Source organism: Balearica regulorum, chromosome 2, assembly GCF_011004875.1.
Source record: "Balearica regulorum gibbericeps isolate bBalReg1 chromosome 2, bBalReg1.pri, whole genome shotgun sequence".
Taxonomy (NCBI): domain Eukaryota; kingdom Metazoa; phylum Chordata; class Aves; order Gruiformes; family Gruidae; genus Balearica; species Balearica regulorum.
In genome coordinates this window covers 51,484,273-51,505,352 of record NC_046185.1, presented here as the reverse complement: position 1 = coordinate 51,505,352, position 21,080 = coordinate 51,484,273, and the positions used below count along the sequence as shown (strand labels likewise).

The window sequence follows — 21,080 nt, the reverse complement described above, 5'->3', positions numbered from 1 at the left end:
GTTTAATGCTGCTTATTTATCTGTTGCTCTTCCACAATAGGGAGCAAATGGTGCTTTCTACAATTAGAGAATGATTTGAATCAATCTATCCTGATTGTGAAGCCAGTTTGGCAATAAATGCTTGATTATGTGGAAGGAAAAGACTATATCCTCCGAGTAGATTTGCTTTTTTTTTTTTTTTTTTTTTACATATTAATAAAGCCATACTGAGTGGTAAAGCACTACTAACTGTCTTGCCTGTTTCCTTTTTAAGAACTGTCAGTATAATACTGCTGGGGAGAAATGCGAGCGCTGTAAAGATGGTTATTTTGGAGATGCCACTCAAGGTTCCTGTCGGGTGTGTCCTTGCCCTTATACAAACAGGTACTGTAAAAGGTCATGTCAAGCAGAGGGTAGAGGGGAGGGGGAAAAAGGAAAAAAAAAACAGTACCAAACAAACCACTCAACCCAAAGCCCTGCTACTATAGGGAGATAATGATCTTTTTCTGTATTCTCATACCACCCAACATGGTGGGGCATCAGACCCATTTGAGGCATGTTAGACCAGCAGTAACTTGATGCTCTGTCTCACAGCGTTCTCTTTTTTAATAAGCTGAATATTCCAACTCTCACTCAGTTCCAGAACCACAAAGGCACGCTGCTCATCGCCTGGGGGAGCCCCAGGCAGTTGTAATGGGCTTATGTACAAAACCACCAGTAACTCCTTCGTAGCGAGAAATACAGGATGGAAGTCTTTTCCCTTATCGGACATATCCAGAATCTTTCTTATTTACTGAAATGCAAGATGTAAGCTATCTTTAGTCTCACATTTAACACCATAACTCTGGCTGGGAGATAAGTGACAACAATTAAACAAACCTTTTATATGAATTCATAAAATTTAGTAAGATGCAAAAATAATATAAAAATATTAAAGCTCTTAAGCACATATCTAGATTTCTGAAAGAGTACGGTTGCTGTTCAGGTGGAAGCTCCATTTGAAGTACAAACATACTGAGCTAGAAAAAATTAAATTTCCTTGGATCTAATGAGGTTGCCAGGCTTTTAAAATTGGCCAGTAAATTGCATTTTAAATGCACGGTATGTTTAGCCACATTGTTTGTCATCATTGATCGGTTCTCAGATGTGAAATGTGTTAAATAAAAACAAAGATTTTTTAAAAGAAAACAAGCTATAAATTGCTAAAGGCACCACATAGTATTTGCCAGGTGCATTAGCAAACACCAAGTAGCCTTAAGTAAGAGATTTACACTAGCAGACAACAGACAGGTTTTTCATTTATCAGAGAACTCTCTGATAGATCTGGTTTTGACAGCACTGGCCTCTTCTGCAGGTGCTTGCCTAGAGGCTGAACATATTTTTACGCATCTTTTGCTTTAGGAGTGCTGAAATACCTAGGGAGACCGTAAACCTGTGCAGTTTCATAGCTGCACATTATGGTGTTAAATACCATTCCTGACATAGGAAATGCGCCCCGCCTGGCATTATTGGAGTTCACAATTTTCCACCTAGCCAAATTATATGTAATTCTTAGTGCAGACATCTGTCTTTAATACAGAGACTTGCTTTATCCAACTGTTCATAGATTAAAAAATAGGAATAGGAAACATGGCCTATCCTTGCTTCACCTCCTGCCTTCTTCCCAAACATTGGTCAAAAAATGGTTTTCCTCCCCAGAGAAATTTGAATCTAGGCAAGTCTGCTAGAAAAAGCAGACAAAAATGTTCATTGCATTAACCAGATATACCCTAGAGCTCCCCAAAATGGTGCACAACTCCATTCTGCCTTAGTTAAAAAAACCAAACAATATTAGCTACATAAAAATATCCTCTAATGTTTCCATCCATATAAAAAAACCAAACAAAAAAGCTATCCAAACAGGAGGAAATGTTATCTAGCACAGGCTATTGATTCTTGCCTAGTAAGATAAAATAGCTACCCAAACTTATTTTATTTTACAACATCACTATTAAGGTTTATTTTAAGCATTCATTTGGATAGTCAACTATTACCCTCAGTCCAGAGGATCAGGAAATGATTATTTTTTAGTCTAAGGAAAGAATTTAGATGAAAAATATGAAACTTCAAAGAATTAGTCACAGCAATTTATCTAGAGGCAATTAAATTAGCTGAGTAGTAATTTGGTGGTGTAAAAACTTTTTAATCCAAACCTCATTTAACTGAGCTTAGCCTCTAGAGTGTAAAACCTATTTGATGATGTACTCACAATAATATTTTTGCTTCTTCTCAAAGATTTGCAACTGGCTGTGTGGCAAATGGTGAAGAAATTCAGTGTATCTGCAAAGAAGGCTATACCGGCATTCGTTGTGAACGGTAAGTGATTTGTTTCTCAAGACCAAGGTTTTTGAGAGACACCATAAAAGAAGGTATTTTTCTATCGCGTAATATATGGATGTATGCATATGTATAGTGTGCACACGTTTAGGGAGTATCTGTTGATATAAATAGCTGGTATAGTGTGAGGCTATAGTATAATTCTACATGTAAACCAAAAGCTCCCTGAAGAAATGTAAACAATTCTCCACGGACTATTTAGGACCACACAGTTTTTACCCAGCATCAGCGTCTCTGCCTAAATGCCCCGTGCCTTGCCTTATCCTGCACTCTTTCCGATAGTAATGACTCCCACTTACTTAGTCCCTTTTCCGGTTGCAAACATCTTCTCATTTCCTCCAACATACCTGATGGTGCTTCAGTGTTCATAGTTATCCAACAGCAATCATAGCAACGTTTAACATCATACGCTTCATCCCAAATCATTCTGATGTGCCCCACGGATGGAGTGTGCAAACACAACGCTGAAACCATCATCTCTTTCGTTGGAACATTGCCGCGGTTTGTCAAAGCACAAGAGGTAGAGCAGGCAGAGGAAGCAGTTTCCCTGAGTTTCAAATCCAGAGGGGAATTTAAGTATAATGGTGTTGCCTGGTTTGGAAACATGAGTCCAATATGTCATGATGCCTAACCTGAAGACACTACCACCAGTAGTGCATTGTCTTGTGCTTCAAGACTGTTACCTTTGACACTATAGACAGATGTTCTCTTCCAGACCTAGCCATACCTCAGCTACTCATTGTGGTTTTTTGTGCGTTACCTATAGACCTTACAACAGAGTGACTTATAGGAATATTAGCTAGCCAGTCTGGACAATATATTTTACCTATAAAATATTTAGGGATCACTCACATGAACTGCTTTGCTGGCAGATGGTAAGAGGAGGTGCCATCCAGCAGAAGGGTGATAATGTCATTCAGTGCCATTGCTGTTTGAAATCTCAACATATGCTTGCAGTATGATCCTCCTTAATATGTGTTTTCTGGTGGGATCACAGACTGGAATGACGTGGTTTGCTGGGTTAAGCCTTGTCAAATTCTCTATGTATGTATGTATCTATGTGCATTGTATTTTTTCAGATTAACTGAATTATTCCTGTGTGAGCATTGTGGGAGTTCTTTTATTTTTAGAAAAAAATTCTGCAGTAGTTGGAAAGATATTTTTAGCATAGTGCAGAAGATACTGTAAACCAAAAATATACTCTTTTTGTCTAAGTCAAGGCATGAAATCAAAAGATCTTGAAAGTTTCTTCAGGAGAATAACCATTTGGGTTTTTTTTCAAGAGAAATTATATTTCAAAAAAGTAGCTTCAATGATTTAATAAAAATTATTTGTATCTCTTCATCTAGCTGCGCTCCAGGATATTTTGGAAATCCACAAAAATATGGAGGCTACTGTCAGAAATGTAATTGTAATAATAATGGACAGCTGGCTAGCTGTGACCACCTGACTGGAGGTACGTGAGAGGCTATGAACATGGAAGGAAGCGTTGTTTTCTCTCTGGGAAGCAGAAAGGGAAGGTACTTAGATCAGTTGAAACAAAGGAAAGGTGTAGACTTATAGGAAACGCAGATCATTTTTAACAAAAAGTAAGGTTTCCTAAAACATGACACCATGGTAATACAAGGGCTGTCGTGAGTAATTGAGTTCACCCTTGTAAGCCATTTTATCATGTATTTCCCTTCATAAATACTACCAATTTCATTTTGTTTTTCTGTTTCACGGGTATGTTTTTAAATGCATTACGGTTCCTCTTCTGACATGGTTAAGTCATATCTTGCTGGTATGTGTCATGGGCTTACGAAACTGAGCAGTCTCAATATGCCTTTTTAAAATGTATTTGGGACAGATCAGTGGCATCTTCAGAGTCTGCATCAGGCATTGCCATCTTAGGTATCCAAACTAACTGTGTTTACAGTGGAAGTTAGGACTCGACTCAGGAGGATGTTTTATAAATCCTGCCGTAGACCATTCTGCATCTAAGACATCCGTGATTTTCCTGGTATCGGTCACACATGCACTGCACTACTAGTAAGCTCTTATAAGAATATTATGCCACTGACGTATGTTCGCTTTATCTGTTATAATTCTGAAGTAGAGGGCCTGAGCCTGCATTCCTCAGACTGTCTTTACCTCAATTCACTTCAGTCCCTTGGGATTGAAACATGCAAAGCACTGCTCCTGAAAAGGACCTTGACTCTCCCATATTTTCATTCCCCAATAAAATTACACTTTTCTTTCCCTGTATGCAGCTTTTCCTCCCAGATGTTAGTGAAGTGTCAAACTAATAACTCCTAATATTTCCATGCTCTTCATTTCTCCGCACTGCTCTTCAAACTGCATTCAAATGACTGCCAAGGAGCACCTTATCTTTCCTTGGTCACAGAAATTAGAAAACCAGCAAGGGATGTCAACCGCTGTTGGCAGCCGATGCAATTTTTCAATAGCTGGTCCTCATTTCATATTTAATCATTGAAGTGATACATCTTTATTATATTTATACCTTGTGTGGAACAGATCCAAGCAGTGTTTGATGTTTTGTCATTCCTTTCTTTTTGAAGCAAGAGTTTGCTAGGAAAAACTAATCCGTAGGGCGAAATTCAACAAGCCAGTCTGTTTTCAGTTTGTCTCCAACTATATATTCTGATCAGCCGTCTCTTTCTCCCCATTAGGAATAAAACCCTGTGTGATCATCAGCACAGCATGTTCTAGCAGGTTTCTTGTGCATGATGTTCGGCACTTGGCCAGACTTTTTCATTTCACCATTTCTTGGTTGATGTTGTTTGTGCACAAGCTGTAATAATGGTTTTATTTAATTGGCATTTCACAGCAACAGCTGAAATCTGTCTCGTGTTAGCTGAATTATACAACAGCAGAACTGAACGGGTATTTGAATTTTGGAATAATTTCCTTCATTTTCTTACAAATATATTCTTTGTGACTTGTGTCCTTTTGGCAGCAGCGCTCACTACCAATCCCGTTTAACTTCCTGATGACTTAATGTACTAGTGCCAAAGGAAATGGCACAGCTAGGCAGTTTATTCCAGGCTGTTTCATGCTGCTGTTAAAGTTCAGGTCCAATTTTATCACTGTACCCTCTCACAGTTGCATGCTGTTGTTGACTCTTGACAGCAGCAGCCTAGACCCTGAGTGCATCCTTTTCCTTCAGAGTAAAAGATATGCACAGCCCTTTTCATTTTCAAGAGGAGATGAGAGTTTGGCAGTAGGACCAAGCCTGTAAAAGGGACTTGGGCATCTAGACAGGGAGATTCTTGTCCTGTATGACGGCATTTTTAGGAGCCAGTTCCTCTCCTGCCTCCTAGAAGTTAGGATCCCAGGATGTTACAATCCCACGTGCACCTGGAGAGTATTAAGCTTCTTGTAACGGGATTTGTAAAACAAACCAACAAGCCAAAACAGCACACTGGACAGGCAGTCACTTGTGCTAGCTTACTGGAAAGTCTGAGGGCAATGTTTGTTACATATGACCTGTATCTGTGGTCCAAGCTCCATGCCTTGGGTTACATACAATGCCTCCTTCTGTGCATACACTGTGGATTTCTCTCAAGCTTGATTAATCCCTTAATCTTGCAAGCTGTGACAGGTATGAAGGAAGACCATAAACATTTCTCAGTTCTTTGTGGGTAAGACATCCTTCAGGGAATCAGAATCTGTGGTTTGAACGTGGATGCTAAAGTAGATAAAGGGGTTTGAACCTATGTCCTGGATAAAATGCTATAACAATATAGTCTTGGCTCCAATCCCTGTGGTGTTATTCAAGGCAAATTCTAGCAATACCTTCAGCACAACTGATGTGAGAGAGCCTCCTGCTGCTACCCAAGTAGCATATATTGGAGGGGTTAGAGTCAGTTTCCTTAGAGGGATGAAAAAGGTGTCGATTTCAGCAAGGCATAAGTGGGAGCTGAATGATTTGGCATGTTCAGGCCTTCTGGGAATTTCAGTTTGTTCACAGTGGGTATGGATTGATGAAAGGGCAGCACTGTGTTTTAATGGCTGCCGACCATGAAAAGTGAGGGCAAAAATGCAATAGTGGTATTTTCATAAGAAAACTTGCGTTACTGATGGCAGTCTTGTGATTTCAGAATGTTTCAATAACGAACCAAAAGATGTGGATCCCAATGAAGATTGTGACCGTAAGTAATAAAAAATAGAACTGCACTTAGATTGCCTTCTGCTGGCTTTGAATACATGCTGATGACTTTTTTAAGGGTGGCAGAGTTTAAAAAGGACTGGAGGTGTCCTGTAATGAAACTTTTAAAAGGAAACATTCAACCAAACACTTGGAAAAATGCTAAAAGAGGTGGTCAGCTAGCCAGATGTAAATGGGGCCTCCTCCTTATTTCTGGCTTTGGTCACTCTCCTTTATACTCTGGGCTTTGTTGTTGCCTTCGTTCTTCAGGCAGCACCAGGTGACAAGCATCAAAGTGTTTCCATTGCTTCTCATTTATTAATGTACTCAGTGAAACGTTCTCTGCACCGAATATCAATAATATGTATTGTTTTCCTTTGCTCGTGCTCCCTCCAGCTTGTGATAGCTGTGTAATTACACTGCTGAAGGATCTGAGCACAATAGGTGACGAGCTTCAGCTGATTAAGTCTCAGCTGCAAAACGTCCATGCAAGTACCCACACACTGGAGCAGCTGAGACATCTGGAAACACGCATCAAGGACTTAAAGGTAGGCACATACAAACAGAAAAGTGGATTTCAGATTAAGCAGATAAGACCTGAACCTAGGAACTTATGCCATCGTTTTGTCAACTGGCAAGGAAACATACATCAACTTTTGATTTCAAATACCAGATGCTGACAGCACTGGGCTTCACCTGTTAGAAGACAGCTATTGTTTCCATGTCATGCTTTGGAAGAGAATCAGTATCTCTGCTTTCTTTGAGGCCTGCTCACCTTGAAAGCTACATCTCTGAGGTTTCCCTATAGCTCTGCCTTTTTCCAGGACTTCATGTCTCTGCATTACTGAAAAACCCCAACATTCCAATTGCCAATACCAAAATTCATCCTAAAAAAAATTATCTTTGGTTGGAATAGCAGATGCTATATATGCTGGTTTTGGGCAGCAATTGGTCAGCCTTCATGTCAGTAATGATGTTTTTATTTAGCTTGGGTAAAGATCTAACCCAGTGAATTTTTGCTTTTTTGCCTCCTGTGTATGGGTGATTTATTGGATTTTTTTTCTTCTATCTTTTCAGGTCTTATTGAACAATTACCGTTCTGTTGTTCGTAATCAGGGTTCAAAGGTAGACGAGTTGGAGACAGAATTCATTAACCTAAATCATGATGTAAATGCTCTCCAGGAAAAGGTGACTTACCAAATCAATTTAAAAATACACATCTCTTGACTGCATATTAGCGTGCTGTATCCAGATATTTTTAATCTAATCAGGTTTTTTTTCCCTTGCTAGGCTGAAATGAACTATAAAGCAGCTGAGATATTATTTAATAATTTTGGCCAAACTCATCAGAAAGGAAAGGATTTGGTTTCACAAATACAAATAGTTGTTAACAATATACAAGGTAAAAATAGTTTCTAACTCTATGACGTGTTTTGTTTTATGGAATTTTTTCAGTTTATTTACAATATTCTTAATTAAACAAGAGAGGTTTCCTTAGAAAACAACTTCATAAATCAGAATTTAGACATTATTGTGGAATTCACTCTTCCTATTAGAAATCTCATATATGTTAGTTTAGGAGCCTACCTTCCCTATATAGTGAATAGGGGCAGAGAAGCTTTTACCACAGGGACATTTAGAGCAACAAATTGACGATCCTGACTTTAGTTTGACTTTAGTCTGGGTTGCTATCATAGGCTCTTTTAAGTTAGAAGCTTAAAATTATTGCTGTGAACTTGATTATATGGGACAAATTTCAAGCCTGATGCCATCTTACTAGGTCTGGTCGTGCGACATGGGATATTTTTCAGCTTAACACAATTAATGCAAAATGGAACTGCTTCATGAAGGAATTCAGGAATAGGCATGTCTTTTTCAGAAAAGAGACCGTCCCTGTCATTTGAGTCTTTTACATAGGCTTAAGCCCATCCTCTCTTTGACAATACTTTTTTTCAGTGCTTTTGGAACAAATAGATGGTACAAATGCAGAAGGTAACAACTTGCCCTTGGGAGATGCTGCCAAGGAACTGGCTGAAGCTCAACGCATGATGACGGAGATGCGAAACCGCAACTTTGGCCAGCTTCAAGCAGAGGCGGAGAAGGAGAGAACAGCAGCTCAGCTGCGTAAGGACGTGTTCTCTCAGATTCTTACTCTTTAGAAAGATCAATCTTAAATCTCAAGCATTATTGATTGTTTGGGATGAAGTGTAGGGAGGGGTGTATTGCAATGTATCGCTGGGATCTGTAGTGGTCATAAGTCAAAAGGAAAGTGGTAGTTCTGGAGGGGATTTAAAGGCATTTTCAGTTTGTTATGGAAGAAACTGAGTCAAGCTGGGGAGGAAACCCAGTAGATCCTTTTTTCATAACTGGATCAATCTCAGTAAGTAAAGATGTAGCTGATCCTAATATATGCAGCACTTCTGAAGTTCAGAAGTTCTAGTTGCACTAGCTGTACTCCCTTTTATGTTCTCTGCATGTGTTTGACTGGGACATTCAGGAACCTGATTCCAGACATTAGAGACAGCAAGAACAGCAAAGTCACAAGCTTATCTCCTAACCAGGAGCATAGTTGAGGAATGTGTAAGACCTTAACAAATGATAGTAATTTCCCCTAACTTTGGACTTTGATACCTACCTCTGAGTAACTCTTCTACATCCTATCTTGTAGGCAGTGAAGTAGGCGTTCTTAAGGGTGTGATTCATTTGGCCTCTTTTATGTTTCTACCTTCTTTGAGATTAAATGTGCCTGTATCTCTTCATTGATTAGAGGGTTTTGATGACTAGTGCAGATATAGACATCTACATTGTAGATGAACTTGTTGATGAAATTGTGTTCATTACATATTAAAAAAGCAAAACTATTCAGTATTTGCAGATCATCTTCATCCTTACTTAATTTAGAAACAGCCAAATAAATGTTTATCTGTGCTCTGTGTCTGCAGCAGCAAACTTGTGAGTAGATTTGATCCAGTGAGATGCTGAACAGCATCTCTGCTATAGTAACACTGAAATTAGCGCTGCAAAGGACGCTCAGTATTTCACACAACCATAGCTTTCTGATCCTAAATGTCAAGGCCTGTTGAAGGAAGTTTGGTTCCCTTCTTTTCTGAACAAAGCTTTTCTTTCTGCTCCTGATATTACAGTACTGGCACGTATTAAGAATGAGCTACAAAAGTACCACCGAGAAAATCATGGGCTTATTAAAATTGTGAGAGATTCATTGAATGAATATGAATCCAAAATCACTGACCTTCGTGAAGCTCTGAATGAGGCAACAGGACAAATCAAGCAGGCTGAAAACTTAAACAGAGATAATGGAGTTCTGTTGGAAGACATTAAGGTAATGTCAGGGTTTGGGAGAAGAAAGTTAAACCTCAGGAGATAAGTGCTTTTGATTGCTGCTTTTGACCTTGCAAAGCCAAGTAGCACTAATTCTTTAGACTTTCTCCATGGCCTCTTTCCATCTTTTGATGCATGTAAGGACAGGTTTAAATGTAGTCTACTCCCACTTGTGGCCTCTTAATGTGATCAGGATAGCGTGACCAAGACATAGCTCTGATGAGAGCGTAGAAGGAGGGTCTGTGCCCTAGCCCTTCTCTTCAGGGGCCACTAGCCTTTTTTATTTCCTATTCTAGATCAAATTCCTGATGCTGATGTACTTTTTGTAGTAAGTTCCTTAAAATATTTGGCTTTAACAGCCATGAAAGATGGGAGCAATAATGTGTGCAATACTGTTAAACTATTTGGGATTAATATTCTACAGAACTGCTTCTGAGGTCTCATCAGAAAGGTGACAAGAAACAGCTGTCATTCCTGAGCAGTACTTGATTTTCAGAGCTGGTGAAATAGTACAAGAAATAAGGGTGTGTTGCAGGACCCATTCTTTTAAATTTATTGTGGTTTTGCTGAAATATGTCATTGTTTTAGCACACTCATGTCCATCCAGTTTGCCAACACTGCTTGAACAAAAGAATTTCTACGTTCAGCTGTCCCTTTCAATATTTAATTGTACCTTTATGTGCATGGACTGTACAATACATGTGCCACATAAGTATGCACAGTTGTGTTAAAAGATGGATGCATCTGTACAACTCATAATTCTCCTGATACACTCTCTGGTAGAGATTTGACACGTTAGAATGATAGAAACCCAGCTGAAGAGAGCTAACGCATCCTTACCTGCAACACTGCTTGTCTGGCTGTGTTTGTAGTGTGCCATTACCCTAAAGCTATGCTGTGGATTGTCTCTAGACTGAGGACCTTCATTCCCCTCAGAGCCTTCAAGAGGAAAAGATGGGGAAGTTTCACACCCCCTTTCTGGTGAGATCCCCAGATGAAGGGATAGTGTAAGCATTTTATTTCTGCCTTTGAGAGAACAGGAAAGATCAGGGTAGTTACCAGGGAGCTATTTTTGAAGTTTCCAGGTTTGAGAGATCAGACACTTAGATGGCCTGTCCTGACAGTTACTCTCAGCTGACCCATACTGCTTTTACTTTGAGTGCTAATAACTGAACTACTCTAGCCAGCTGCCCAGCTGTATGCCGTACTACTGCAGACTCCTGAGTTTTCTCACTCTTCTAATCAGTAGGATAGCATTAGTCCCTAAACAGTGTAGACATCTGATTAACACAGCGATAGCACCTTTGGTAAGTCCTACTGCAAACTAGATTAGGTAAATACGTTTTTTCCTACCTCTCATTTTTAACCCAGTCACATGTTATTGAACCTTTCATTTTTCCTCAGAAACGGATTGAGGAGACAAATATACAACAGAATGGTATCTTGGATATTCTGAGCTCTGCTCGATCTTCTCTGGCACAAGCTAACAGTGTACTTGGATTATTGCAAAAGAGCAAAGAGGTATAGTTAACCTTCTTAAGGTTAAAAACCCCAACGTCTTGCTGTCACTGTAATGGGTAGCATAGCTCAGTGGCTAGGACATGAGGCTTATCTGAGCCTCACACAAAGGGAAGGATCTCACAACCCATCCTGGGTGTAAGAGGAGCCTGTCTGCACAGGTTTCCATAAGAAAAGCTTGTTGAGGCTTGTGATGTGTCTGAGGAAGACACTGAGCTGCAGATATTTGAATTTGGGAGAATATCTGTGAGAAATACCATAAGTGATTGTGGTATTCTTGTATTTTTTTCTGGGCAATTGCTTTTAGCCACTGTCAGAGACAGGATACTGGGCTTAGAAGGGTCTCTGGTCCGACTCAGTTTTTATGTAATGGATCTAGAAGCATAATGTATGACTAGCAGTTATTTCCATTAACTTGCAGAGCAAGTTGGAAGGGAATGTTTTTCCCCTTGGTCTCCTCGGGTGCGAGGTATATGTAACACTGAAGGAGACGAGGACAAAATCAAACATGTGTGAATACAAATAAAATTTTCTCTTTATAAACCCATAGGAATATGAAAGCCTGGCTGCTCAGCTGGATGGAGCAAGGAGGGATATGAAGGAAAAGCTGACAAATCAGTCCTTGTCAGCAAGCAAAGAACCATTGGTGGTGAGGGCTGAGGAACATGCCAAATCTTTGCAAGACTTGGCAAAACAACTGGAAGAGTATGTTGCTATTTCTGTAAATGAGCAGTTTTTGTACATAACATGCATGGTTGCAATGCTCTGTCTGTAACTTCATTTGCTTTAATGACCATGTGTAAAGTTAGAAAGAAATTCGGTTTGTCTTTTTCTGCATCTTCATGATGTACAGATGTTTTCTTTTTCCCTCCACAAATCAGGTCTTCCTGTATTTTTCCTGATTTTTTTTTTTTGCCCCAGAAGGGGAGACTCCCATAATACAGCTTTGTATTACTGCATTAACACTTCATTAACTTCTTACTAATAAGAGAAAATCCTCATGGATAGAATGGGAAGATGTTTAGAATATCTTTTTTTGTAGTGTTATTTCCTGTACTCATACTCAGGGATACTTTTATGATGTCAATGAGTTGGCACAAATAATTGGAAGAAATGTTGTCTTGGCAGAGTCTTCAGACAGGCCTTTTTAGCATTAGTGACGAAAAGAATTCCTGTAGTTTTCTCCTTCAAGAAATCTTCTAGAAAGGCAAAAATATGAGAAACTTGATATGAATCACATGTTTTTCTCTCCATTACTTGTACTTTACCTTGGAATTATGAGTGAGGTTTTGAAGGCCTTCTATGCTACATCAATGTAAAATGAAAAAAAGTGAAACCCTAATTCTTCTTTCCTGTGCAAATTGTTTGCATTTTGTCTTTACACTAACTTAAAAAGTTAAATTCCAAAATACCTAATTCAGCTGGAAAATTATTGGTTAAAAAAATGAATTAACTTTTTGCTAGTTTTCAGTGTGATTTTTTTCAATTAAGACAACCCTGTTCTCACAAATACAAGGCAGCTAATATTGGGCAGTTGCATAGCTCATGGGGAGTAAGTACAAGAGATTTCATCTGTTGTTTCTGGTGCCAGAGCTGCTACACTGGTTCTTGGGAAAAGCCCAAGGGTCATGTAGTTGCCCCATCTTGTGCTCCATCTGCTGCTCCTGCAGGATGGTGGAGCAGCCAGAGATTATCTGGAAGCAGCAGTTCTCTGAACTGAAGTGTGTTTGTGGGGCTGTGATGGAGGTGGCTTATTGACCTTGTGCCTTGGTGAATTCTCACAATCTTAATCATTTAAATACTGCTTTGGAGGCCGACAGTTGTCCTTTTCCAAGAACCTGAACTTATCTTCTGAAGAACCTTTTCGTATTGGTCTGCCTCTAAGTTTGATATTTTTGCGGAATGAAATTACAGATCTAACTGAAAAACATTTTCTGTATTGGCATTAATTAGAAAATGCTGAGTTCAAGTGGATTCAGAATACTTCTCATAGGCCACAGTCTTTGCAGAAGGCTGCATTTTTCACCCTGTTTTCCACAGAATAAAGAACAGCGCCAGGAAGGACGAGTTGGTAGGCTGTGCTGTGGAAGCTTCTACTGCCTATGACAGTATTATTAATGCCGTCAAAGCGGCAGAGGAAGCAGCCAACAAAGCTGGGAATGCAGCTGATTCAGCTTTATCGGTAAGTACCCATAAGTGGCCAAATGATGGTAAAATTGTTACAAGTAGATTTTAACTATCAGAGAGGCACAAAAAAAGGCCCATGTGTCCTGGCATGCCTTATTTGTCTGTGGCCATTATATGGGCTGGTATTCTGCATGTTCATGAATTAGTCTTGGTTCAGCAATAAACAGGCTTGTTAATGCCTTTCTGATGAGGCTGTCCATATGAATACTAACTGCTCCTTTCAGTGCAAAATAAAGAGGCAAGCCCAGTAATCACCGAAGGTGATTTCAGGTATTCTCTTTTACTTTGCACTAGTAATACCCAGGAGCTCTTCAGCAGAGGAGTGATATCTAGCAGCTGTGTGCTAGTAATTTCTTCTGAATGACCCAAAATCTATCAGAAGCTTGCTAAAGGCCAGGGTTGTATTATGCTTAAATTAATCTTGCTAATTTATTTAAGGTGGTGTTCTTCCCATGAAATCTCTGCCCTTGTGTGGTTGGTTTTTTAAACTGGATTGGGCTATCTCTTTTACTCTTTAAATTTTAGTATAATTATTAAAGCAGTCTTACCGTGCTTCTATTACCAGACTGTGAAGAGAGAAGACCTATCAGGAAAAGCTGCAAAGTTAAAAACCGAGAGCAGTACACTCTTGAATCAAGCACAGGAGACTGAAAGGACATTGAAAGGTACCGAGAAAGAAAGTGGTAGTAGAAATGTTGGCACAGCATGACAGGCTTTTATTGAACCATGAATTTTCACAGTTCAGCAAAGGTCTGCAGCACATATTTAACCAGAAGAGGCTAGTTCCATTACAATGGGAGATCTTGTGATGGATATTTCCAGTGGCAAAAAGGCAAGAAAGTGGATTTCATACCTCTATTATTCTATACCCCTTTGCAGTACTCCTGTCCAGAAAAATCCTTAGTCTTGTACTTGTTCTGCAGTGCAAATGCTCATTCAATGCTCACTGGCAACACGAGCTGTGTAAGAGTGCAGACTGGTGCTGCCACGTCACCTGTCTGACAGAGGGGTGGTATTTCTGTTTACAATTCATTCAGAGCATTCACTGTTTTGCAGCTATTGGTCCAACCCTTGAAGACCTAAAGCAAAGACTTGATGTCGCTGATGCAAAGAAGAATACACTGCAAATTGATCTTGTCACTCTTCAAAATAATCTCAATGGGATAAACAGAGGTCAGTTACTTACTGATCACCTCTCTGATCTGTTACTATAAGAATCTGCACGTGCATTTGTGTGTGTTTCAGATGACATTGACAGCATCATCACCAATGCAAACAACATGGCAAAAAGTGCCGAGGATGTCACAGATAATATATTAGATGAACTGCTCCCAATTCAAGTAGATGTGGACAACATGAAGAATACCTATGGAAACACACAGAGTGCTGGCTTCAGTAAAGCGTTGCTGGAGGCAAATAATTCAGGTAAGTGTTGTATCTGTTGTTGCAGGTGCTGTGACCTGCCAAGTCACTGTTAGGTGAACATGGTCAGTTATACTGAAAAAATTTTAATCATCAAAAAGCTACGTACCTAGACTAAGCTAGTATTCTGAGTTTCCTTTATTGCCAATGGAAAGGACAGGTACAGCAGAAGGTGATTCAGGCCATCCTGTGGTGTGTGTTAAAAGCTGACAACATGACTGGTCTCTAAAGACTTGGAAGCAAGTGACTAGCAGGGTACCCCAGGGTTCAGTACTGGGTCCGATTCTGTTTAATATCTTCATTAATGATCTGGATGATGGAGCAGAGTGTCCCTTAAGCAGGTTTGCTGATGGCACAAAACTGGAAGGAGTGCTGATACACCAGAGGCTTCATGCTGCCATCCAGAGGGACCTCAACAGACTGCAAAAATGAGCTGACAGGAGCTTCATGAAGTTCAACAATGAGAAACGGTGCACCTGAGGAGAAACAACCCCATGCACCAGAATATGCTGGGGAGTGGCCAAGCTGGAAAGCAGCTTTGCAGAAAAGGACCTTGAGGGTTCTGGTGGGCATCAAGCTGAACATGAGCCAGCAATGTGCCCTTGAGGCAAAGGCTGGAACACAGGAGGTTGCCTCTGAACATCAGGAAACACTTTTTTACTGTGAGGGTGACTGAGCACCAGCACAGGTTGCCTAGAGAGGTTGTGGAGTCTCTATCCTTGGAGATATTCAAAAGCCGTCTAGACACGATACTGAGCAACTGGCACTAGATGGCCATGCTTGAGCAGGAGGGGTTGAACAAGATCACCTCCAGAGGTCCCTTCCAACCTCAGCCACTCTGTGATTCTGTGATTCTACTACATTGACTAGGGAAGGGACCTAGACAATTAGCTTAGGCTAGATGTCTGTTAGCTGAAATTAAGTGAAATGGATTACATAGAGACTGTGTTGAATACAAAATAAGGTACAATCACAATCCCAAACAGCATCTTTTTTGATCCTTTCAGCAACTATGTCTGATAAAGTCAAGTGAGAGAAAACATTTTAAATAAGATAAATACAAGAGCTAGCCCTGCATGTTATTGCAGTCTAAGCCATCCCTGCAGTTACAAGACCAGCTTAGAAGGCATATTTAGAAAAATAATAGATCTGGATTTCTTTTTATTGGCTTTCTGCATCATAGGTAGCTGTCTACTAACACTTTCAGGCACTCCTTTTTTGGTTTTTTTTTTGCAATCACAGGAAATGAAAATTGTTTCCTGTTTTAATGAAAATTGAAATTCTCATAGCATCTCCTTTTCTCCTGAAATAAACCTGCCCAGATACTGTAAGGCTCACTACTGAATTGTGAATGACTAGCAACCCTGACACAAGAATATAAGATATGCCCTACTCAGTGAGGCCAGCAGTCTGCCTACCCCAATATTCACTCTGCAACAGTGGCCCTGCTACTCAGGGAATGCACGTAAGCCTGACTCCTGTATGCTGTCCATTATCCTCATCCTCCCCTAGCATCCACAGTCACTGGATAATAATGTTAGAGAGCGCATCCCTGTTTATTCTATATGATTTTTTTTTTCTGGACCTGAATTTATCTATTATGTTTTTGGAAGTGCTGTTTCTGTGTGCTTCCTCAAATACTTTTGGCCACAAATTCAAGGAGTACAGTGACCTCTGTATAAACTGCTAATTTCAGTGAGGGCTTCCTAGTATTGTAGGACTAATGAAGACAGTTCTGTCATTATCCTGCTCACAGCTTTTCTGATAAATGAGTAGTGGTATCATATTTTTGCATTGGTTTTCCTCCTCCTTTCTATCATCAATGATTTTTTTTCTTTCATTGCAGTAAAAAAATTGACAAACAAACTTCCAGATCTGTTCAGCAAGATCAAGAGTATCAACCAACAGCTGATGCCAATAAGCAACATCTCTGAGAATGTAAATCGCATAAGAGAGCTGATTCAGCAGGCAAGAGATGCTGCAAATAAGGTCTGTCCTGAACATTACAATCATGCTTGACCTCAGTGGTTTGGACACACAGCAGTACTTTTGTTCTTTCTCTTTCTAAATCATTTTGTTAAAATGTGTGTGAAAGACTAGATGTAAATTTAATTCAACAGCACCACCCAGCACTTAAAGTAACTGTGATGATGGGCAGCATAATGATTTGTACATAAAAATGAGTGGATGCAGTAGCATCCTGCTTCATCCTCCTCCCATAAGGTTTTTTTCCAGGGCATCTCTGCAATACTTACTTGTACAATAACTTCTTGCCTTCCACGGTATATTTTGGTGGCTTTGGCAGCAGGGATAGAGTTAGCTCTGCAGCTTAGAGGCAGGGCTCTCCACCCACACATGGCCAGTTGAACGCTGACTCTGCCAAAGAAGTTGTGTAGCCCTGTCTAGCTCCAACACCCCTGCCATGGGCAGGGACACCCTCCACTAGACCAAGTTGCCCAAAGCCCCATCCAACCTGGCCTTGAACACATCCACAACTTCTCTGGGCAACCTGTTCCTGTGCCTCACCACCTTCACAAGTGAAGAATTTCTTCCTAATATCTAATCTAAATCTACCCTCCTTCAGCTTAAGGCCATTGCCCCTTGTCCTATCACTCCATGCCCCTGTAAACAGTCCCTCTCCAGCTTTCCTGTAGGCCCCTTCAGGTACTGGAAGGCTGCTATAAAGTCTCCTCGGAGCCTTCTCTTCTCCAGGCTGAACAACCCCAACTCTTTCAGCCTGTCCTCATAGGAGAGGTGCTCCAGCCCTCTTATCATCTTTGTGGTCCTCCTCTGGACCCACTCCAACAGCTCCATGTCTGTCTTGTATTGGGGATGCCAGAGCTGGATGCAGTCAGCTATTAGCATCTTCTTATTAGACTGCCCTTTCTCCAGTTAAGCAACTGCTGTAGTTGCTCAAGGGATAGCTTGGTCTCGGGTCCGTGAGAAGCATCCCTGAGGCCATCACAAATAGCCTACAGTTACAACGAATAAAAGGAATCTGTGACCATGGTGTCAATAGCTGTAATAGGACATTTATTAATATCAGAGGTGCATTACAATTTCCAACAGATAGTCAAGTCCAGCTAAGTGAAGCATCGGGATAGGTATGTAGACAACTAAATAATTCATAGGCTTGCTCTTTAGAGCTGCAGGGCACATCCTTCCCTGTCCATGTATTGAAGGTAACAATTACTTGACAGAGGCACTGTAAGGGTTGAGTAATTGATGTCTGGCATAAAAAAGTGCTGTGATAAGTATTGATAATATAGAATACTGTATTATCCAGTCTGTTTCTTAATTATATTGTTTGGTAGGATCAGATTCCAAATCAGTAGTAATTGATAGCTGTAACATGACTGGGATATGTAATATGTTACTTTGCAATTAAACACAACAGTAAAATAAGTAGTAGCAATAAGTAATTATAACATACTGAATTTTGTTTTTCTTAACAGGTTGCTATTCCTATGAGGTTTAATGGCAGCTCTGGTGTAGAGGTTCGACCTCCAAGCAACCTTGAAGATCTGAAAGGCTATACTTCACTTTCTTTCTTTCTCCAAAAACCTCGGACACAAGACGACACCCAGAGGACATCAAATAATTTTGTACTGTACCTGGGTAATAAAGATGTAGGTATATTTTGAGATTTTATCTGATTTTTAGAACAGACAACACACTTTGAGAAACAGATGGGAGATGATTTATTTTGAGTGAAGTTTACAGTTACTGTTGACCCATTTCTTTATAACTGCCTTTATGTGGTGGCAGAAGTGTTTTGTGAAGAGTAGTTCATTCCTCCACCAGCAAAGTAACTTGTTGGGTGACTGACTGCTTTGCCCTTTGATGCTTTGCTCCTTTGGAAGTTATTTCTCAGTCATGGATACCATCATACAGTCTTGTCAGAAGTGTTAGGTTCTGCAGCAGTCAGTGCAAACTCAGCCCAACTCCTGCCTCAGTGCCTTGACTCTTATCACAATATAGGTCACTGCAAATTCCTCTGTTGGATTAAAAAACAGCGATCATTTCATTTTTAAAATTCAGCCCCTCAACCCTTCATTTCTTTCTCTTCTGAATATGCAGAATAGTACAGACCTGCTTGTGCATTCAGGATTGCTCAAGCACCATCAATCTTTTTTAAAATTTCCTGCATGCAGTTCCTATGTATTTTTAAGGCTTGTTATCTGACAGCAGCTGTATCTGTAGTGAATCCTGTGCATACACATAAAGCTGTTTCAAGGTAGTTATTCTACATTGGACTTCACCTTTTTACCCCCTGAATATCTGATCAGGATATCTATTGACAACATTCCAATTGTTACTTGTGAAATACAGTATGTTGGAGAAATAAAATGTGAATTGTTTGGGAAAATTACTGCTTCCAGTCACCTCAGTAGGAACCATTGTCCTTGACTGAAGTGTTATTCCAACCATCTTTTTTATTTAACAGATGTTGAGTCTAATTTTTAGTAAAGGTGTCATGTTTTCATGGCTTTAGCTGGGAGATGTTACAAATGTGAAGATCATTTTAGCTACTATTGTTATAAAAATAAAAAACCACACAAGACTCTTCGATTAATTTATAACTATATTCACTGAATCAGTACAGCGCGTTATTCATTGAATCAGTGCAACATATAAGATTACAATGTTTTCTTCCCAGAACTGATGAACTTAATAAGAATTCTCATCATTAGGTGGGTGGATTTCTTATGACTCATGCACAGTATGATGATGTCTCAGAGGAAGTGCTGCTGTATTTTGCCTTCATTAACATTAATCATTTATTAATGATTATTTACTTTGCTATTCTTAGGCTTCCAAGGACTATATTGGTATGGCTGTGAAAGATGGTCACCTCACTTGTGTCTACAACCTGGGAGGTGGCGATGTAGAATTAGATATGCAGCCATTTGTGACTCAAAGCGAAACTGAGGAAGCCATTATGGATCAAGTTAAATTTGAAAGGTATAAGATCCACAGTGCACAGCAGTCTTTTCCAAAACCTGTTAAAAACATCTTTTATTAGTGTGATGTGATATTTTTCCTGTCTGTTTTGGTTTTAGGATTTACCAGTATGTAAAGCTGAATTACATTGAAGCAGCAACATCAAATTCTCCAAAGCGTGAAAATACTTTGACTGCAGGCGGTGGAACCAATTACACTCTCCTAAATCTTGATCCCAACACTGTTGTCTTTTATGTTGGAGGATACCCACCAGATTTTAGGGTACAAAGAGCTGCTTAGTCTTTTAAAGAGATTTCCATGTTAATCATTGTGTTGTTACAAGTAAAGATTGGAACTAGCAGTCTTTCAAAGGCAGTGTAAAAGTTTATCCATGTCAGCAGGACTAGACGGGATGCAAGAGGATGCTACTTCCTGCAGAAGCTGCCTGGCTTATAGTATGCTAAAACTCAAAGAAGGGAGCATGATGGTATTTCATCTGATGAGGACAGCACGAAACCTGTCCAGCCCTGCTAAGTACTATTCCAAATCCATCCATATGACTCCGCTTTAAATTGTGCTACAGTACTCCTGGGGTGGTATCGGATGGTTTGGGTATTATATACAAAGATATAATAATTTTATGATATTTAGAATGTCATAATCTGTGTCATTAATAGTTGCAGTAAGTCTTAGCAGTTACATGTCAATGTAAAATTTTTTCAGCTGATGTTGACGGAATGTTTTTGATGACACTATTTTGCAGCCTCCACGTAAGCTAGACCATCCTCATTATGAAGGCTGCATTGAATTAGACAACCTAAACGAGCATGTTATCAGCCTTTACAACTTCAAGAGGACATTTAATCTCAATACCACTGAAGTACAACCCTGCAGAAGGTATAATATAAACACAGAAGTCTTTTGCAGTTCTGTGATTTTATCATTATGAATTCTTGTCTTTTCACATCCAGAAGAATAACCACTGTAGCTAAACTGGTGATTTTTTTCTAACTCTTGGTCATTACTACATTTCTTTGAGAAAATCCTCAGTCTTAACATGATTCACATCTATGGCAATCTCAGTCCACTGGTCAACAGTTTAAATGTTACAATATCCAGACACAATTCATGGACTAATATATTCAGCTCCTTTATAAAGTAAATG

The 21,080-nt window shown here is 39.7% G+C and overlaps 1 protein-coding gene across 1 annotated transcript in view; it reads left to right on the top strand.

Annotated features, from left to right (window-relative positions):
* LAMA3 (laminin subunit alpha 3) overlaps positions 1 to 21,080 on the top strand; it is a 125,855-nt gene that overhangs the window by 86,979 nt on the left and 17,796 nt on the right. Inside the window, exons 41-60 of the mRNA XM_075744241.1 lie at positions 254 to 363; positions 2,254 to 2,334; positions 3,705 to 3,811; positions 6,459 to 6,509; positions 6,902 to 7,053; positions 7,583 to 7,693; positions 7,796 to 7,907; positions 8,462 to 8,629; positions 9,649 to 9,845; positions 11,249 to 11,365; positions 11,913 to 12,067; positions 13,403 to 13,544; positions 14,115 to 14,214; positions 14,606 to 14,722; positions 14,795 to 14,974; positions 16,818 to 16,960; positions 18,427 to 18,600; positions 19,785 to 19,936; positions 20,035 to 20,197; positions 20,679 to 20,812. Of these exons, the coding sequence (XP_075600356.1) occupies positions 254 to 363; positions 2,254 to 2,334; positions 3,705 to 3,811; positions 6,459 to 6,509; positions 6,902 to 7,053; positions 7,583 to 7,693; positions 7,796 to 7,907; positions 8,462 to 8,629; positions 9,649 to 9,845; positions 11,249 to 11,365; positions 11,913 to 12,067; positions 13,403 to 13,544; positions 14,115 to 14,214; positions 14,606 to 14,722; positions 14,795 to 14,974; positions 16,818 to 16,960; positions 18,427 to 18,600; positions 19,785 to 19,936; positions 20,035 to 20,197; positions 20,679 to 20,812 (2,666 nt within the window). The remainder of the gene's footprint in view (positions 1 to 253; positions 364 to 2,253; positions 2,335 to 3,704; positions 3,812 to 6,458; positions 6,510 to 6,901; positions 7,054 to 7,582; positions 7,694 to 7,795; positions 7,908 to 8,461; positions 8,630 to 9,648; positions 9,846 to 11,248; positions 11,366 to 11,912; positions 12,068 to 13,402; positions 13,545 to 14,114; positions 14,215 to 14,605; positions 14,723 to 14,794; positions 14,975 to 16,817; positions 16,961 to 18,426; positions 18,601 to 19,784; positions 19,937 to 20,034; positions 20,198 to 20,678; positions 20,813 to 21,080) is intronic.